This window comes from Hydra vulgaris, chromosome 02, assembly GCF_038396675.1.
Source record: "Hydra vulgaris chromosome 02, alternate assembly HydraT2T_AEP".
Taxonomy (NCBI): Eukaryota; Metazoa; Cnidaria; class Hydrozoa; order Anthoathecata; family Hydridae; genus Hydra; species Hydra vulgaris.
The window spans coordinates 48,051,880-48,073,278 of record NC_088921.1 but is presented as its reverse complement, the minus strand read 5'-3'; the positions used below and the strand labels follow the sequence as shown (position 1 = coordinate 48,073,278).

General features: G+C 27.1%; 1 protein-coding gene across 3 annotated transcripts in view; it reads left to right on the top strand.

The window, feature by feature from the left end:
• The window catches only part of LOC100200336 (very long chain fatty acid elongase AAEL008004), a 30,496-nt gene extending 14,681 nt beyond the window's left edge, over positions 1-15,815 (top strand). The window contains exons 1-8 of one of the 3 annotated variants that reach the window (XM_065791177.1): positions 3,791-3,919; positions 6,820-7,094; positions 7,858-7,944; positions 11,256-11,312; positions 11,429-11,543; positions 11,909-12,036; positions 15,130-15,333; positions 15,657-15,815. In XM_065791177.1, the coding sequence (XP_065647249.1) occupies positions 6,855-7,094; positions 7,858-7,944; positions 11,256-11,312; positions 11,429-11,543; positions 11,909-12,036; positions 15,130-15,309 (807 nt within the window). In that variant the 5' untranslated portion in view covers positions 3,791-3,919; positions 6,820-6,854 and the 3' untranslated portion in view covers positions 15,310-15,333; positions 15,657-15,815. Of the gene's footprint in view, positions 1-3,790; positions 3,920-4,193; positions 4,218-6,819; positions 7,095-7,857; positions 7,945-11,255; positions 11,313-11,428; positions 11,544-11,908; positions 12,037-15,129; positions 15,334-15,656 lie in introns of those variants that run through there. The other 2 variants (XM_065791178.1, XM_065791176.1) reach the window with 2 other exon arrangements.
• The last annotated feature ends 5,584 nt before the right edge of the window (positions 15,816-21,399 follow it).

Sequence of the window (21,399 nt, the reverse complement as noted above, 5' to 3'; positions counted from 1 at the left end):
GTAAAGCATTGTTTATATTTTCTTCTTTTGTTGAATATTTGAAACAGCTAATAATATCTTTAGTTGTAAAATCCATTGCTTTTAATTTTAGTACAATAAATAACTTTTTAATTATTTTTTTTTTAATTATGTCAATTTCAAGCATGTTAATTTTAAGCATAAAATAATAACATATATGCAAACGATTACCAAGTTAAATGTCAATTATCAATAACAAACTTTGTATTCAATTATCATTTTCAATTCATTATTGAATACAAAGTCTTATGTAAACTCTTGATCAATTATCACTTGGGAAAACAAAAAATTGAAAATTGGTTAAAATCCAGGTAGCGCAAACTTTAAATAGAAATTTCTCTCATAGTCGCAAAAAGTCGCCGCTAATTTTTTATCTTCTTAAAAATAGACTCAATTCCACGTTATTTAATAATACTTTGGTTGATACCTTTTGATACTATATTTTTTGCGAGTTCACGGAAGTTGGAAGTTGTGATTTAAACTTTTTTTTTCAGCTTAGAACATCATGAAAATTGAAAAAGAAATTTTTTTTTTCAATTTTTGAAATTCTTGAACATCTTAAGACCTATATAATTTGATACTCTTTAATATATAAATTAACAGAAAAATAAAAATTATTCGCGAAACACTGCAAGAAAAACAAAAACGTGATTTTTTTTTAAAACTTAAATTTGGCAACCATTTTTGACTTTGATGGTCACTTTCTCTGGGATTACTACCACTAGAGTAAAAATATTTTAAATTTTCCTTAAACTGAGTATTTTAAAGCAGTAGGAATTTAGTTTTCAAAAATCTGAGACAACTTTTTTTCGTATTTTGGCCACCCAAAAACACATAGTGGGTGGGTGTTTAACTCATTGTTTAAAAGTCAAAATACGCGCGCTAGCAATTATTATAAATAACGATAGCCAAACAATAAAAAATATTTGCGTCACGCGGAAATACTTTTATACGATTATACAACGAAATGATAATCTATCCAATTAAATAAAAAAAACTTTATCGCGTAAAGTATTGTGGTTAATATGTTTAACTATTTTGTTAGAAAATATTCTATATATTCAATGACCCTTGTATAACTCCTGCATATCTATATAACAAAAAGTTTTTAATCAAATGATTATTCTAGAACTCTACTTGTAAAAAAAATTCAAATACCGAAAAATAATAAAACAAAGTTGTGAGACGAAAACTGATTTGATTTCCGTCTAAAAAAGAGAAATTTAAATCTTTAAGAGATTAGCGAAACTTAAATGTAGGGAGTAATGGTTGCCAACAATCTCTAGTTCAATATATAAATGATCTATGATATGATATAAATGATCTACGATTGATCGATGATATAAATGACCTACGATATGAAATAAATGATCTTATGATACCTATACAAATTCTTTTTACTTTACAATATTCATTTTAGTACATCACGTTGCATTTTTACAAAAATATTATTTTTGACGTCTTTGAAGTTTTTTTGAAAATAAGTTAATATCCAACAAAGCTTCGAAACCGATTAAAATATTTACTCTCACATGAGACATTCTTAATTACATAAATTGCGTTTACATTTCCCAAAAGTTAGTGTTTTACGGGTAATAAAATGTTTACTAAAAGAAGTTTGCGAAGCAAAAATGTTGGCTATATGTCGGTTTATTTTGTAAAATTATTTCAAAAAATTACGCTAAAAATTCAAACCCACATCTAATTTCAGTTATTGGCGGCGCCTTTGATCTATAACGAAGCGTTAAACGTCCATCTATTTATACATCCTTAAGTACATCGAGTACTTGTGTAATAGATAATAAAAAAATTGTGTAATAAATATAAAAACTTGTGAAATAGATATAAAAAATTGAAAAACAGAAAATTTTCAAAACTGTCTTGTAATAGCTCTAAATATATGCGATATAATAAATTATCACTGGATTTAAAAAATTTTTGGAATAAAAAATATTTTTAGAGATGCCCCAAGTCAATTGAACATTTACAGGCTCTCTAATATTTTGGAAAAAAAAGTTCTACAAAAGTCGGTCAACCTGGTACTCAAAAGAAGCAAAATTTTATAAAATGTTCGAAAATAATATCTGTTTTATGTTAAAAATTATTATTTTGATTTTTATTGCATAATAACTAATGGTTTTTTTAACTAAAAATAAAAAAAGTGCATTTTTACAGGTTTTTCGATAATATTTTTTTTTATGTCATAATACATCAAACTTTAATTGCGAAAGTACTATGTTTTTTTTTCAAAATATCATTAATTTTTCCAGTACAAAAAAATCAATAACTTTGAACCCTCTAAGCTTTTGAAGCTGAAAGACTTCATTTTCAAAGTCGTCTTAAGCTCTATACGACAAATCTAATTATATGTAAACATGTAAAAAAAAAAATTCCTATGAAATGATTACTAACCTTTCTAAAGGACTCTATTTAATACTCTTATAGCACATAATACCCCTTACATTACATAATATCCCTTAACATTAAATATTAAATTTTGTAAAGATTATAAATATAAATATAACATTGGTCAACAAAAAAATACTTTTTGAATGCACCATGAATCTAAATAGCTTTTTCTAAACCAGTTTTTTGCGCTGATTTCAAATCTGCTTTCAGTTTTCTTCCAGCACGACTAGTTCTTGAGATATTTGAAATTTTAATTTTTGGACATTCTGTACTTTATCCCTATACATAAACATTGATAAACAATCAATATTTCAAGCACCACTTATGTTTCTATACAAACAAGTCAAAGTCTCTGTGACTAGGTTTATTCGTAAACATTTATACACATTTAATAGTTTAAAAGACTGTTGACTAAAGCATATAAATCACTTAAAATCTCTGTGAATATAACTTCCTTTTGTAGAATTTTGCTGGTTCATCACTATAAAGCATCCAACAGTAGTCAGCTAACATGCTTTCATTCCAGAATCCTTGGTAACGCTTTCCCACCACTTGAATATATTGGTGGAATTGTTCACCTTGTTCATCACTCACAGCGCCCAAATTTTCAGGAAAAAATGCCAAATCCACCAGCTAATGGAGTCTAATCCATTAGCTGGTGGTACTGGAATGAGCAGGGTGCTGTTATGAGGAACAGACCTCATGGCCGAATCCAAATTCGGGTACACAATTTGGTGCTTATTTTTCGACAAAAATCCAGCAGTATTAACAGCGCAAAAATAGCCGTCATTGTAATGATCTTTTGGTTCCCTCCAAATCATCGGAATAACAAATCGAAAAGAAGACCTTCGTTTGTTGATCCAATCTCGTAATAAGCTGCAACAATTATAACAAGCCACATGCGGTGCCCAAGTTTTATCTTGATCTCCCAAAGGACAACCGAAATACAGCTTGTAAATTTTCGAGATTTCTGGAGTAATTTTTTTTCGCTGCCCTGACAATGTAAATTGCCCACAAATGTAACAAAAGGCGTCTGGTGAACTTTTGCAATTTCTAGGCATTATATAAGTTAATTTTATTGAAATAATTACCCTGAAAATAAAGAAACATTAGTATATTTCACACTGAAATTATATATTAGTGCAAAAAACACACATACATTATCTCAAGATTCAGACGTGCTGGAGAAAAACTAAACACAGATTTGGAATCCGCGTGAAAAACTACATCTAGTAAGCCTGAAATTAAAGCTGGAGAATTCATTGTTGACCAGTGTAATTAGAATCCAGTTTTTAAAAGTCATAATTCACAACTTCTTTTCTCAATTCAGTCCGAAAGCATAATAAAAATGTAAACATGACGGTCGCGATTTCCATGCATATTGCAAAATATTCTAAACGTTTATTGAATGAGTTATTTATACTGCATGAAATGAAAATCAAATGGAAAATTAGATATTCAATTATGGAATTATTAAAAGTTAAAAATATTGGTAAGAATATTTAAACTTTAAAAAGGTTTCAAACTCATTATTTTGAAAAAAAAAAATTTAAATTGCGTAAGTTATGCTAAACAAGTAAAAATTTAAGAATATCATGTTAATTACTTTTTAGAAAAAAAGTTTATATCAAGTACCATTTAAATACTCATATAAATTTTTCAATAAACTAATTTTTGTTCTACTTGTAAAACTGACCTATTTAGAACCTCTTCCTTCTCATCTAAAGTCTATTTTTTAAATCTGGCACATATTGTTTTGCATTTGCATTCAAAGGAAAAAGATCAATAAGGTTGTTTCTTTCTTTTTTTTTAAATTTCTGTTTTGAAAAAGTATTTTTAAAGAAATATATTTAAATATGACACCCTAATTTAAGTTGATAAAAAGACTAAAAAAAGCTCTAAGAGAAATTGGTAAAAACTGTGGCAAATAATGATACCAAAAGCTGTTCGTTTGTATAAAGTCTGAAAAGAAATTATAAGTGAAAGTAGTTGAAGTTGCTCTAATATTGAGTTGAAAATAAAAATCCTAATAATTGCTGTTTAATTTTAAATTCTGTGTTATTGTGCTTGTTACATCATCTTCTTAATATGATCAGCTTTATTAAATATAAATATTTTTTACAGAACAAGATGAGAAAATTCAAACTTATCCATAGATTGGTGATCAAATAAAGCCTTAATCCAGAAGTTGTAAGCGATGTTAATGGCATAAAAAATGAGAAAATGTTGCCTGAAAATAATAACTTCCTCCCTTAATTTTTAATTATTCAAAATTTTTGTTTGAATGCAACAAAAAAGGTTAAAAAATAAAGAAATGCATTGTTCATGCAGTAATTGGAAGTTTTAAAAAAGACTACCAGGTTAAGTGTCAGATAATCATCATTTTATCAGGACCCTTGAGTCTCCAAATAAGAAACATCTCATTCATTATTTGATTGCATGACATCTAAAATCATATTTCATGATGTTTCATTAGCTTATTGTATTAATGTAAAATTTTGTTTATCATTATGATTTAGATAAGTAATAAATAATGCGGTGGTGGTGTAATAGTAGAGCACTTACCTTATAAGCGAGAAGTTTCTAGATCTCCATCACGTCCGTGGTAGAACCATGCTCAACTTGTTTCTCCGCACAGCTGCCTTGTTTGTCAAGGTTTCTGTTTCGGAGTTATAGAGTTGAGAGAGGGTTGTAACCACAGCTAAAGTAGCCTTCTCTACTGTAGTGGCCTTCTTGGCCTTGGGGAGGTGAATTAAAATAAATTTAAAATAAAAGTATAAAATTATAGCTTAAAATTATAAAATACTTAAAGTTAAAAAAATATTTTTTACTCTTTTAACAAAAGCTTCTGAAGTCATCTTTACCTCTTTGACAATAGCATAATCAATGAACCAACTACTACTTTTTATGATTGCTTTTTCTCAGATCTATTTTATCAAAACTTAAATTTACCAACTTGTTATTATAAATATTTTTCTGAAATAACAGAAAATATGCTTATTTCTCTAGTTTTTAAAATTTTCTTTTAAAAGGGCAATACCCATATCAAAACATCAAGGACATGCAACCCTAAGTATTAGATTTTGCTAATTTTTACACAACTCAAAGATTTTAATAAGCTATCAAGATCCCCCAAATTTCATCATCTAATTGCAAATGGTTTCAAAGATACTTTGCCTTGAACCAACAAAAGCCTGCTATTTTAAAAAATGGCTTTGGTCTTTGTTTCTATTCCGTGTACAACGGAAAAATTTGTACGCTTATATATTTTGAGGCAAGGAATCCAATAAAACAACTTAAAAAATTTAAAAATAAACCTAAAATCTAAAAGTTTAACCTTTACTGAAATTGTATTGGGGCAAGTTTAATTACAAAAATGCTGATGTAGCTCAATATACATATATTTTTAGATGTTGTCCTGGACAGTTTAGTTAGAGTTGTTAAAATAAAATTTAAGAGTGGTCTTTTCTTTAACAGAAAAAAAAAAGGTCAAATTTACTAAAATTTGCTACTTGTAAAACAGGAATTATAAAAAATCAAAAAAAAAAGAGTACAACTCTTAGGTGCTTAATACACGGACATTGATATTCAAAAATTTTCCCATGAGGTTACCTTGAGCTTTTTAAGACCCTCTCCCCCTACTTATCAAATTTTACTTGTTATAAACAAAGAAAATGTATCTCAAAATTAAAAATTCCCACCCACCTGTTTATTAGGACTCCTTTCCCCCCTTTCTTTTCCCTTTAGGGGGTGAGAGGATTACATTTAGACAAAAATGTTAAACTTGGTTTGTCTATTGATCGAAAGAGTTTAACAAGTTTATTATGTTAAATTTTGAATGCAAGTGACCAGAATGTTTTATAATCATTTAAGTAATAAACAATATAGTATCTAAAACAAAGTGTTTTTTAATGCATAAACTACATATCTATTGTACATTTAATATTTTAATATAGTTACACAGCTTGGGAAGGAATGAGCAATTTATTTGTGGTTAGAACAGTGGCTCACTAGTTCTTAGTGTATTTTACATTTTTTTCAATTATTTGTTATTTACCTAATGAAGACAACACCTAACTTTAACTTTTAAATAAATAAAATTAATTACTCACTCCTATCATTTGTTTGGTTCACTCCTAAATGTGTATGGGTCAGAGTGAATCAGTAGGTACATGTGCATTATTGTTTAGTCTATAAAAATTGAAAGATTTTTTGATAATTTCTTTTATTGCTTTTATGAATATTTTTCTCACTTTTGGTTTTCTTGATATTTGTTTTAAAAAATTGGCTCACTCCTACCTGTGTTCCTATATTTAATTTAATTGTGGTTCTATATTTCTTTAAGTTATTTTGAATTCACTTAATAATGCTTTTTTTTAATTTTGTTTACAGAAAAAGAATCATAGCATTGTGGTTTTTATTCTGAAATGTTAGTCCAACATTTTAGGCAATATTATTTTAATGTTCTTGATGCCGGAGATTCTAGAACAGCCAACTATTTGTTTGTTAGAGACCCTAAGTTCGTAATGATTTCTATAGTTTTTTATTTAATAATGGTTTTTGCTGGACCCAAGTTTATGAGAAATAGAAAAGCTTTAAATCTACGTATGGTGCTAATTATCTATAATTTTCTTTCTGTTTTATTTTCTATCTGGATGCTATGGGAGGTATAAGTTATTTTATTTATTTTTTAAGAGGAATTTTTATTTATTAATGAACACATTGTGAATTTTGATAATTGCTAATAGTTATATTCAATAATAATAATAATAATAACAATAATAATAATAATAATAATAAGTGTAGTAGCAATTATTTAAAAAAATATTAATTACTGACTAAATAAAATAAAATTTTCTTCATAAAACATTTTTTTAAGTAGTTTTAAAATTTCATCTAATTATTTGTTTTTATAATAAAAATGACAAATTGCATACTTAATGTGATTACTGGCACAGTATAGTTAGTGTAAGAGAAAATAAATAAAATTTTGTACAAATTAAAATTATTATAAATGCTAAAACAACTTAAGAAAATAAAATGTATAATAAAAGAATTATAGCTATACACAAAGCCTATTGATGAAATTTGAAAGCTTAACTTTTTTTTTGATGAAATTTGAAAACTTAATTAAATTTGAATATTGAAAACTTTAACTATTGTAATGGCATTGTAAATGGTGGAGGTGTTAATTTAAAAATTGAGAAAAGAAAAAAAAACTATAAATAAAGAGCAGTGAACTTAATTTTTTAAATTGTAATTAACTTTTTAATTTTTAATTTTATGGTAAAATAAATGAATAAAAATAAAAAAAAAAAAGGAAGTGAAATCCAGTATTTTTTTTTTTGAATTTGTTAATATTTTTGTGTTAATTTATTTTTTGTTTTTAGTTTTAAACCAGCATCTTTTTTAATTTAATTTTTTTTTTAGTTTTTAGTCAGTATCTTTTTGAATACAACTTTTAATTTATTGTGTCAGCATGTTGAGGAAAATGACACCAGACTGTTGACCATTCGTGTAAGTTTTCGACAATTCTTTATGAGATTTTTTTAAATGAATATTTTTATTTTGAAAACAGGTGCGGTAGTGGTGTAAGTGGTAAGCACTCGCTAGTAGGTAATGCGGTAGTGGTAAAGCACTCGCTTCATAAGCGAGGGGTTCCGAGTTCGATCCCCACCACGTCCCTGGTAGTACCACGCTCAACTTGTTTCTCCACGCAGCGGCCTTGTTTGTCAAGGTTCATGTTTCGGAGTTATAGAGTTGAGAGAGGGTTATAACCACTATTAAGTAGCCTCCTCATCTGTAGTGGCCTTCTCGGCCTTGAGGAGGTGAATAACAAAAAAAAAAAAATTAAAATAAAATAAAAGGTGAAATACATTATACTTTATATATTTTAAAATAAAATTTTACTACTCCATACCTATGTTTTGTATGACCCATCAAATGTTCAGCAGTCTTCGGCAACTCCTAATTTTAATTCTTATGAGCTAAATTTAAAAATTTACTATTTGTTATACAGAACACATTTAGTGGATAAAAACAGACTTTTTTCAAAAGTTTAAATGTTTTCAAAATTATTTTTAAGTATATACTTAAATTATAAAAGTTTTTTTTTTAACTAAATAAAAGAAAATTTAGATAAGACAAAGTAAGCTTATTAAATACTTTAAATTATTAGAGGAATGAGCAGGAGTGAGTTACCTGTAGGAGTGAATCATTGATCCCATAGCTAATGAAAGATCCAAAAAGAAAAAGGTCCTAAATTTTTGCAAAGTAATTTAGCAAATTAAAAACAAATTGTTGTTAAGATTATCCAGTGGCGTTTAATCTCTATTTTTCCTGGTCTCTGGTGTCCAGGAGTTGTAAATAATGTTTGTAGACATATGATCTGCAATAAGAAAATAGTCCATGAGATTTAATGACTTGGTGCCTATTATTTTTAAGCCTGGAAATGTATGCTATACATTATAGGCTCCCGGACTCAAAAGTTTGTTATTCCTCTAACCTAAAATGTCTTAATTTTTTCCCAAAAGTAGTTTTAAATATTAAAACACACCTTACATTTTAAATCAGTGCACAAAATAAAAACTGTTTGTATTGACTTGTCAATTTAAAAAAAACTTTTAGTTTAATTTTCATTTTCAGTTTCAGTCAATTTTTGATTCATACTTAATGAACTTAGTAAATAAAAAAATACTTTGTGCTTTAAAAGTAATACTTTTGATTCACTTATGCTTTACAGCGCACAAAAATGTTCCTGTTTTTAAATTTTATTACCAAGTTCAAGGAATCATGTTTAAAATAGAAACCAAGTGTAGCTGTAGAAAGTAAGAAATTTTAGCAAAGATGATATAAAGTTTTATCTAGTACAGTAGTTTATTTTTAGCACTAAAAAGTTACGATAATTGAAACTGAATATTTAATACAAGAAGACTGCTGTTTTATAAAATGTCACAATAAAAATTACTGTTTTCTTGATAACTCAACAGAAAAATGTGCTAATGATAATTATAGTTTATTTAAATTGTTAAACGAGTTACTAAGATTTATTCATTGAAATGACTTCATAAATATTGGCAAAATTTCTAAAGGTTTTAAAAAAATTTAATAAAAAAATTTCAATAATAAAAATTAAACAAACAAAAAAAACACTTCGAAAAAAATGCTTTTAATTAACAAGAGAAAATAATAAAAAAAAGTAAGGCAACCATTTTACTGTAAAGTGAAACTAAAAATGTGTAAAAAATGAAGATATAGCTTACGTTATATAAAATTGATTATAAATTACTTATATAATAGGCTACTTTATTCCCTTCGTTGATGTGTTGACAAAGTGAATAAAGTAGCTTATTATAAACCATACAAATATTTTAGACATTTTTCAAAATATATTAGTCTGAAATATTTTAGAAGTTATGAATATTTAGTATTTTCAAAATACACCTGGTTGTTTCGAAATACATGTTTGTAAAAATTTTAAATAACTAATAAAAGGTAATTTCCTTGTTTTCTTGTTTGCACTAGTTTGGTGTTTCTCATAATGCCATTTCTCCATCTTGAAGCATTTTTTTTTTCCTTAACTGAAGTGTTTTTTTTCATTACCTGTAATGCACTTTCTACAAGTTTTCCTACTTCTTCCTCCACCTTCTTTCTTACTTCTATCTCCTAAAATGGCTCTCTATGTAGAGCATAAAGATGCAGATGATACCCAATCATCTGCATCTTTATGCTCTACATGTTTAAACCACCTCAATCTTTTTAGACACACTCTACCAGATTCACTTATTGTTCTTTAAACTCCCTATAAAGTACTAAAACTAAATTAGATTATGGCAACTTATTACAAATCAAAGTGTTTACTTATTAAAAACTAAAATTCTATTACTTTTTATTTTTTGATTGATTGATAGCAACTTTAAGTTCTGATTTTCTGCATTTTATTTTGACATTAACTCTCACATTTCAAAATTGAGGAGTTAACTCTCACATTTTAAAATTAAGGAGTTAACTTGCACATTTCAAACATTTCATAATTAAGGAATTAACTATCACGTTTTAAAATTAAGGAGTTTACTTGCATATTTCAAATTAAGGAGTCAACGCATTTCAAAATCTTTAAGTACATACTTATTTTAGTATATGCTAAAAGATTGTATAATTTTGTATAACAAACTTAAACAGGTTCTGATATGTCTGGGTTTATTAAGATACATTCTTAACTCATTTTTTATTGGATTTGACAGTTTCAGTTCATGCAGGTTAAGTCCAAAAAAGTTAGACTAAATTTAACCCAAATAGTTTTGTTCTTTTGAAAAATCTTATTTTGCTCTTTTTCTTGTTGTTTTTAGAAAGTCTACTAAATATATTTAAGTTATTATCCTTCTCTAAAATATAGTGGATTTGGTTGACTCAACCACACAGTTAGTACCTAACAACAAATTTATTAAATCACTTAATATTTTGAAATTTAAAGAAAATAACAAATATTTTATGAATTACTATGTTTTATTATGCTTTCTATAGATTTCTATAGATTTAAAGTTTATACAGAACTTGAAGTTTGTCTTCTTAATTTAAATTTTCATGGCCAAAAAGATGGTTAGTTCTTATGGAAAATTCTAAAGAAGATTTTTATCGACTGCTACTTATTAATAACTAGATTTATAAAGAAAAATTAAGAAAAAGTAGAAAAAAGTGCACCTGCCATCTTGACATAATGTTGTGTAAAAAAATTGTATATACACATTAGAATACATTTGTAATATAATAATAATATTAATCATTTATAAAATAGATCTTTATTTGAGCTGTTTTTTTTTTTTTTTTAGCTAATAGATGTTCATTGGTGGTATTTCTTTTCGAAGTTTTTAGAATTTATTGACACAGTAAATCATTTTAATGCTCTTTGTTAGTGTTTTTATGTTGTTTTTTATTTCTTTTCATATTGTGATATATGGATTTTTTATTATTTTTATATTTCTGAATTTTTTTGAAAAAATAGTTTTTCTTCGTGGTCCGAAAGAAGAATAACCAAATATCATTTCTACACACATACCATCATGTTTCAATGTTACTTCTTCAATGGGGCTTGATTAAGTTTGCTCCTGGAGGAGCTTGTAAGTTCATTATAAGAAATTTTAGTTTAGAGTTGTAATTAACCTGCTGCTATTAACCATAATTAAGTTAGTAGTAGTCCATTAGTGAATGAACCTCAGCAACAGCCTTGGTTGCATTGCACTAGATTTTTTACTTTGATAATGGCATACTTTTTAATGATGAAAATATGAATTATTTAATAGTGCATTGTAATATGATAATAGTGCATTGTGATATGATATTATTGCAGTTGTTGCAAATAAATTTATATCATAATGATAACTTTGGTTAAATTTATTGTTAAAGAGAATATAATTAAGGAGCATTAGTGTTTTTGTTCAATTTTTATTCTGATTATATTTTCTGATTATTTTTACCGCTTTAGCTACAATTGGTCCAATTTTTAACACTTTCATACATGCTGTTATGTATACCTACTACATGTTGGCTGCTGTTGGTCCACACATGCAAAAATATTTATGGTGGAAAAAATATCTTACTAGAATGCAAATGGTAAAATTGTTTTATCTTTATTAATAATTATATACACGATGTTCAATAAGTTTCTTAACTTTTAAAAATGATGGGCTTTTTTTAAGAAGAAAAGTTTTCTATACTTTTTTAAATAAGTAATTTTTTTGTGCCTGTATTTTTCTTCATTTTCACACTCAGTGGTCCATAGTGGTTCATATTTTTTCAGTGGTCCATATTATTATTACTGTGTAAACATTTATTTTACCAAACTTGGTTACATCCGGTGCTAGAAGATCAAATCCTATTTTCCAATTAGACAGCATGAAATAAATGTAATTGAGCAAACTGAAAACCTTACATTTTTGATGAATATAATTTTATCAAATGACAAAGTAAAGTTCTTAAATGTTCTGAGCTTTATGATTATTGGTTGATTCTACTGCAAACTTTAATTGCCAAATATAAGAGAGTACTTATGCAAACAAAAAAGAGCCAAGTTTTTTTAATATGTTAAATATGTTAGAAAAATCTATGAAAATATTGCATGTTGTTGTCAAATAATCTGCATTAATTAAAACATCTTATGTTAACTTTATATTTATAATAACTCTAAAAAAAAAGTACACTTCAAACTAACTATAATATCCACACAACTTTTATAAGTAATTACTTTTTTTTAATACTAAAAAATATACTAGTTATATGTAAAATATATTATTGTAATATATTACTGGTTTGTTAGAGATTTATTCTCAGTATCAGATGCTCAGAACAGTTTTTATTAAGCAAAATAAATTCAAAACAAACTGAGCAGTTGTTCAGAATGACAAACCAGTATTAATTAAAAGTATACATAAAAATAAAATATAAAATTGAAAAAGATTCACAAAAGTAAATTGTCAATATATTGTTTATCTGCTAACATTTAAACCTTCTTTAAACCTTTGGCTATATAACCTGTGATATGGATATGGAAGATGCCTTCTCTGCTACTTTTGACAGAGATATCTTCAAAGAGTATGACTGTTAAAAATATTTTTAATAATAATGTTATGTATTTGCCAGTTAGTAAAAAAATTTTACAATCGTAATTAATAAAAGAAAAATTTACATGACTGGGGCTAGAAGAAGACAAAATTAGTCTTACCATTAAGCCCCAAAATTAATTGCTAATTTATTTGATATCATCATTCTTTAATAGACTTTTTATTTTAGTAACTCATTTGGAGCACAAAACATCTTTTAAGTAAACAAAAGTTAATCATCTACTGATGCTGTTCGAACTTACTGATTATTAATTATAATAATAAGTTTTCCTGGATTTAACATAAATTTATTTGTAAGTTTTGAGGTTTTATATAAATCTGCTGTTAAAATAATTTCCTATTTAACTGTAACATCATCTTTGAACTTAGTATACCCAAATGGGGGAAGTCTGGATAGTTTATCACATTTTAAAGTGAATCCACAACTCAATAAAATAAGCTTTTTTAAAGTCATTTTTATCTTCTAATAGCAACTATTAAATCTTTTAAAATTACTTGCATGATTATTGCACAATAAGCTTGCAATAAATGTTCTTATTATTTAATGAATGTTCTTGCATGATTATTGCACAATAAGCTTGCACACCAACAGCACTGTTAAAAAAATATAGTCAATGTTTTAATGATTTCATTTCTCAATCAATTACTATAAATTTTTATACTGAGGCAGTTTTTATTATGTACGGAATGTTATTGTTATTCAATGAATGTTCTTAAAAATTTTCTATCGTATACCATTTTCGAAAAGTTCAGACCTGTTTCACCAGAATATCTTATATATTTCGGTATATACATTTCTTCAAATATTAAGTAGATATCTTGCAACATTTGGATCACTTTTGAGTAATAATTTTGCATATTTTTAATAAAGAAAGCAATGGAAAATCTTTCAAATGAATTTTTAATGGTGGTATAATGTATACTTTATTTGTTTATTTTTTGTAAGTTCTTTAAAAACTAAATCAAACCAAAAATAAAAAGATTCTGCATGATTTTGTACATAAGTAGGAAAGTGTTTAAACATACATATGCAGAACATTTTATGACTATAAAAAAATACTGTGTAAAGATAGTAGACAACTTTTGTAAACTATTTTTATATAAGCTCTCAGCAACTTGTATAATATTCTCAATAACCTCTGGTGTGTAAACAATAACTTGTGATATTAAATAACTCAATGTGGTATTAAGTATCCCAATAACTTCTGGTATTAAACAATAACTTGTAAAATACAACATGATAATTAAGTTTTAACATTTGGTAGCTACATACCATACCAGCTATGTATTTAAAATTGCGTGCTCAATATTTTTTTAGTATTTACAATGTTAAACATTCTGAAACAGAAATGACCAGATCACTAATTACAAGAATCTCTTAAATATATATTAAATACATTAATACAATACTTGGATGTAGAGTGGATATTGTTTATAATCTTTAATTAAACAGAATCTTTTAGCATGCTATTCTTGTTTTATTAGGCAGGATCTTTTCGCCAGTTCTCATTGTTTTATTAAGCAAGATCTTTTAGCCTGCTTTCAATTTTTTAAAGTATTTTTTGCTTGAAAATGTTTTGCACATATAATAGATGAGTTAGTTGGCATACAGTTTAGCATATTTACAAATCTTTATCATTTAACTTTTTATGGTTCGTAAGTATTTATCGATAATGACAAAACTTTTTGTAACTTCTTATGGTTTGTAATTCTTCATTGACATTAAATAAAAATAGTGTCACTACATTTTGTTTTAAATCGCTTAATAAATAGCCAACAAGACAACTTTCAATATTGTTTGTTCTACTAACAGGACTTTTAGTTTACATTGTACAATTATAACACTTTTATTCAAAACTGCAAAAAAAAAAACCTATTTTTTCGGTAAAAATTCAGATTATAAGGCTGTATACTTAAGTAGGCCATTATACATGTATATATATGTATATATAGTATTATATACCTTATTATATAACTATTATAAATGTATACATAGTTTATGTGTATACATATGTATATTAGGTTACTTATTTAATTTCTTGTTTTGTTTTGTTTTTGTTTTTTAAATAATTTTATTTATATTTAGGGCCAGTTTATTCTTATTTTTGCATTTTGTGCTAACTCTATATACGCGTGCCAACACGGTACGCGTGTGATATTCTTTTGGATTCATTTGGTTTATATGGTAACACTGTTTATGTTATTCAGTAACTTCTACCAAACATCATATAATACAAAAAACAAACAGCAATGTAAGGAAGACTAATGATAATATTGAATGGTAACCATGGTGAGTTCTAAATTTATTTTTTAACTTGTACCTTACATCATCTTAACTAGTTGCCCTGTCCAGGTAATTAAAGTTGGGTTAGACCTCGGTTTGGGTAACTAGAACTGAGTTAAATCTTAGATTAAAGTTTTTACTTAATGTTAAATGTGTTATAACATAAACAAATCCATGCTGTGTTTTTATGGGAACGTCTATTGCAATATTTAACGGATAATTTTTTAATTTGAAGTTATTTTAGTAATTTTTATGAATTAAATTTAAACTTTTTATAACTTAAGTTTAAACTTAAAATTATATAATTTAAGTCTTTCTTATTTGTTTAGATAATCTTGTCACTTGCGAATGGAAAAATGCTTTATCTTGTCACTTGCGAATGGATTGTGGCAATTTTAAATCTTAGTCCAAAATTAGCTCTATCAACTATAGTTTGGATTGTAAAAAGAATATTTTTTATTAAATAAATTCTGCTCAACTTTAGTCGATTTTGATGCGTTTTTATTTTTTATTTTTTGAGGTCGATCACTTACAAGTTTTTAAAAATGGAATAATAATTCACATTCATACGATGTTTTACATGATGATTCCAATAAACAGAATAATTCACATGCATACGATGTTTTACATAATGATTCCAATAAACAGAATAAAATTCCTAAACTTATAATGATTTTAAAGTGCAGTTATGTGCATAAGAATCAATTTGTGCATGTAAATGCAATGATATGATTTATACGCAAAAAAAAAAATATGCGGGGTGATTGGTACCCTTAGGCAACTTTAAACTTGAAGATTAAAGTTCACGGGAGCAAAAAAATTAAAAGCACCCATTTTGTTGTAAATGAAAGAGATTTAGCTGACCAAAATTATTTTAATTTAAATAAAGTCTTATGTGAATACTATGTAATATAACGGTATACTATACTTTTATAACAATGTTAAATAGCGATTCAAAATAAAATACGTTTTGAGACGAATAAAACAATACATAGAAAGTGAATAATTTTCATTAACTTTAATCAAAAATTACGGAATATCTTAAAAAGATATAGAGTACGAAATTTTTATCAAATTGTCCACAAATCGCGACGTTTGAATTATCTTGTTCTATCTCCACTTTTTAAAAAAATTGAGTTATTGATAGTGTTGTGTACCTCAGAATGATGTTTTTCAACTGTATTGTAACCTAAGTTACAAATTAAAAAGTTGCAGAGAAAACATAAGTTTAAAAAAAATTTTTATGCCGTCTCCTAAAGTCTTTCTTTTTTAAATCTCCAAACTCAAAAATGTGGAGATACAACAAGATAATTATGACGTCGCCAAATGAAAAGGTCAGTTTTTATTAAACATCTTCGCTTAAAACAAGGCTGCAAGCAACTACTATGAGAATTTGAAGTAACTAAAAGATGAAGTTTATTAAGCAAGATAACAGTTAACAGACGACTTAAAAGATTCCATTGGGCGAGTTCCAAAGAACTGATGTTCGCGTAAAAAAACTAGACGAAAAAAAGTTTTTTCAAAGCACTTCTAAAAGTCACAGTAAAAGGGTGAGACGTAATTGAATGACGAGTAACACGAGAATAAATTTCAGTATATGGTACAAGAGACGCTAGCTCATCAGAGCAGCGCCCATCATAGTATTTAACTCATAGAAAAGAGAAAGATAAACAACATGACAACGATTGGACATTTATTGAAGGTTGGGTGCAAGAGCAAGTCCAACTTAGCAAAATGCTTGTGTTTAAAATAAAACTTGTTTTATCGTCAGTATGAACGGCGTATAAGTCTGCGTAGAGAGAAAAGAAAACTGAGTCTTTTATAAAAGAAATTAGTTATTACAAAAGTTATCACAAATCTTTGAGGAGAAAGTTAACAAATAAAAACGCTAAACTCTTTTTGAGACACCCGTTATTATATAAAATTTTTTGAAAATAGGAATAACAAATGCCGCTTTCCAGTAGACTAAAAACAAGACTCTAGTAAGCACTTGTTAAATAGCTGTGATAGAGCATACAACAACTCTAGAGAACACTTTAGCAAGAATATAACAGGTATATTGTCTGGACAATAATCTGTAAAAAAGTCGAAGCAGGAAATCATTTTAGATACAGAAGCTGAAGTGATACGAATGTCAAGCAATAGATCAACCTGTTTTTTGGCTATATCAGGTAGGATGTGATTAGTGGAATTAAAAGATGAGCTTAATGAAAAGTTCTTAGCAAACGAATCAGCTTTGTCTTTAGGTAAGGTAACAAAATCTGAACCATGCAAGAGAGGTTGAATAACAGCGTTGTACTTATCATGGACACTGTTAAAGATTCTCCAGAAGTCTTGGGCTTAATATTTGAGATAAATACGAGATTTCGTGACCTGAGAATAGCGGGCTTTAAAGTTAGACAAAACCTATTTATAATGGTTTTTAGTAATAGTCAACAGTCTTCTGTTTTCTGGAGAATTGTTTTGGTGATAGATATGAAAGTAATGGCTACGATTGAGAATCGCAGCAGCACAAGGAGAGGAAAACCATGGAGAAGTGTGGATTTTTTCTAATCGTGCATTAAAATTTAAAAATCTTTTAGATTTAATGCATATCAACAGCTTTTTTACTTGGACATACTTTCCAAGTAAAAAAGCTGTTGATATGCATTAAATATTGTGAACGCATGCTGCAAAGATTGGAGCAGGCGTTACAATCTTTGGAGCAAGTGTTTGAAATTAAAACAGGCGTTTGAGATTCATGCTTATTAGTGATTATAGTATATATTATCATGATTGGCTGACTTCATATCTAAGAATGGTAACTAAACTGTATTAGTTATTAAAAAGATATACATAGGTGATTCTTGAACACACTTTATTATGAAACCACCATATCCCAGTGTTTTGAAAGAATCTTTTAAAATTTGTTTAAAAATTTTAAAACTTTTAAACTTAATTTAAAATAAATTGTTTTTAATTAAGCTTAACTAAAACGGAATTTTTAGCCTGCTCGCATTATTTATACTTACTTTCTAAAACAATTTTTTCTTGCTTTTTTCTCAGTTGTTTACAAAACTCACATACTCTTGGTCAGTGTAGGAGGATAATGACGCTTTGTATTGAGCTGAATTTACTTTCTGCGGAATTAGGTATGTGGTCTCCGAATGGCAAATAGACGTACGAGGAGAAACCACAATACCTAAAAAGTTATTAATCATTTGTGACTCTAGCTGTATTAAATGACACAACTGTTCGTGCCAAAAACTGAATGACTGTACAAACCTTATGGCTGAGTTGTAGAATGAATTATTTGCACCATGTTGAATAAATTATTAGTTAATGGATGCACCATGTTAATACATTTTTTTTTCCAACAGTTTAATGCTACAAGCTTTTCCTAAGGAAGCGTCCATAGATTAAGCAACATTAAATTTAGTTAATACGCAAAACGAAAAAAAATCAAAAATTTTTCCATTGTAAAGTTTAGTTAAACAAAAAATAAAATAGCTTTTTAACTTCAATGAAAATCACCGCGCAAAAGAGCAAACGATTTCATGCTTCTATTTGTTAATTAAAATTAGCGTTGTGTAATTTATGGACAATCTCTATTAAGCTGAGCACTACAAATACATCTTTTAAACCAAAATAGTCTAAAAGATTAATAGTCTAAGAGCTTTCTTGTACCACCATGGTTTATGTATGTAACATACAACTCTACATAATTTCACATACGACTACTATTATAGTTTGTAGTAAAGATAACGACAGTGAGCGGTCATAAAGTGTATGCAGTATAAAAGATGATACCGCAAATCTGTATCATGTAGAGCAGCGTTTGTTATTTTTGGACATCTTTAACCTACAAACAATTAAAATAACTACGTTAAAAACTACACTTTATTTGGCAACGAGTAATTATCAAAAGATTTAATCATCATTTGGGAATTGATATGTTTCGTAGTAGTACCATTAAAACACCACATCATGTGAAAAATAAAAAACTTATTGTTACAAAATTATTCTGAACTAATTCCTTTAAAATTTGGAAAATTTCTAATAAAATTATTTTTAAGAAAAGTCTAAATGTATAGTAAACAGATAGATTAGAAATCCGTAAAGAGTATAAGTGTTAAAAAGAATTGGATTAGTTATATTAGTTGTAATATATACTATATAATTTTAAACAAGCTAAAAATATTTTCTTAAATATCTTCTGTTTTATCCTCTGTAGTCTGTATTTAATCCGTTTCAAAATGTGTTTTATGTGTAATCGCTAACTTTTAGTTTGCGAAAATATAGTATATAGCGTTATATTACATAATATTCTAATAATTCATAGTAATCAGGCAAAAAGCGTTTATTATCTATTATTATCTAAAAATATTAAATTTTGCTGAACCGACTTTTTTTCCAGCCGACTCATACCAATCAGGTTTTTATTATTTTTCATTGGTAGCTTTTTATCACTTAAGAAATAGTTCTTCTGTGCAGTGAAGAATCCAGGGAAAGGGAGGAAGGTAATAGGGGGTGGGGAGGAAAGGGGGGAGGGAATGGTAAAATCCCCCCTCCCCCACTCCTCCACAACCAGAATTTAAAAGTCCTAAAAAGTCTTAGAAATAAGGACCTTTTTAGAAATAAAGGAGCTTTTTTTAGAAATAAGGACCTTTTTTTTTTAGGAGACGCAAATGTAATACAAAATACAAAAAATTTTAACATCCCCCTTCCCCACCAAAAATTCCTGGATCCGTCACTGCTTCCGTGCCAAGCAAATTAAACTTCTTGAATTGCGTAGTTAATAAGAAAATTTAAGTATTGGATTCATGATCAAAAAGTGTAAAAAGATAAGTTTTATAATTAGTTTTAATTTTTATTTTGTGAAGGATATGTTTTTTTACAGTGACAAGCATTTAGTCTTAATGAAAGTTAAACACGAATTTTGAGAGCGCATTAAAATTATCTTTATTTAAACTCTTACAGCTTAAATCATAAAAATGAGAAAATTTAAAGCAGTAAATGTAATAAAAAGCAGAAAATTGCTAATAAAAATAAATTAACTTTAAAAGATCAAAAATCATTTATACTCTTTTAGATTTTCCATCTAACATCAGACTCATTTTTGCTTTAGGAAGGTTGGGCCACACTATGACAGGTATTTTTATTTTTCCTCTTGTTTTAAATAAATGTAAACAGCAGCTAATTTTTTCTTCATACATGGCTAATTAAAACATTTAATAATTAAAATTAAGATAGCAGAAATTTGGTAAGTTAATTGAATACTGAATACCACTTTTTAAAACTCAACTTTTTTTTTTACTGACTTACTTTTTTTTTTACAGACTTACAGCTTTTACCTAACAATCGAACTTTAAATTATGTTATAAGATGGCGAAATGGGGATTCTTAAGCAGAATAAGTAAAAATAACACTGTTGACTAAGTAAAACTAATGCTGTTAATTTGCTTTAAAACTAATGATATTGCCTTATAAGCTAGTAATTGGTTTCTTTGGAACTTGCAGAAACTCTCAGAATCGCAAGAGAAAAAAACTCTGGTAAATGAGCTTTAAAGATGTTGAACCAACTTCAAAAAATTGCAAAAGCCATCACAAGTTGATGCAAACTGATCAGAATTATTAGAAAAGTTTTGAATTATTTTTAGTACACACTTTTTCTTCAAGGACCTATGCTTTTAGAACACTTTATGTATAGAAATTTTTCTCAGATTAAGTAATTACCATAATAATTTTGGACCAAGTGCAAATGGCATTAGTTATATTAATATAAAATATTTTACTTTATTTTATTGTTTTTCTTCTATCAGTTATATAACTAAAAAAACTTTAAAATTTTAAAAAAATTATGAGCTATTACTGTATTAGTAGCTTTTCTAGTAGCTTTTAATTATTCTTATAATGTTATGTTTTTCTTCTTTTAGTTTGATCTGCGAAGTCTTGTCTTTATATCAGAGTCTTTATATCTTGTATTTATATCAGAGCTTGTCTTTATACCAGAGTCTAGTCAGATTAAAAAAAGAAAAGCATAACCCAGTAGGCACAGCGACGTGACAAAAACGTGAATTTCACGTTATTTTG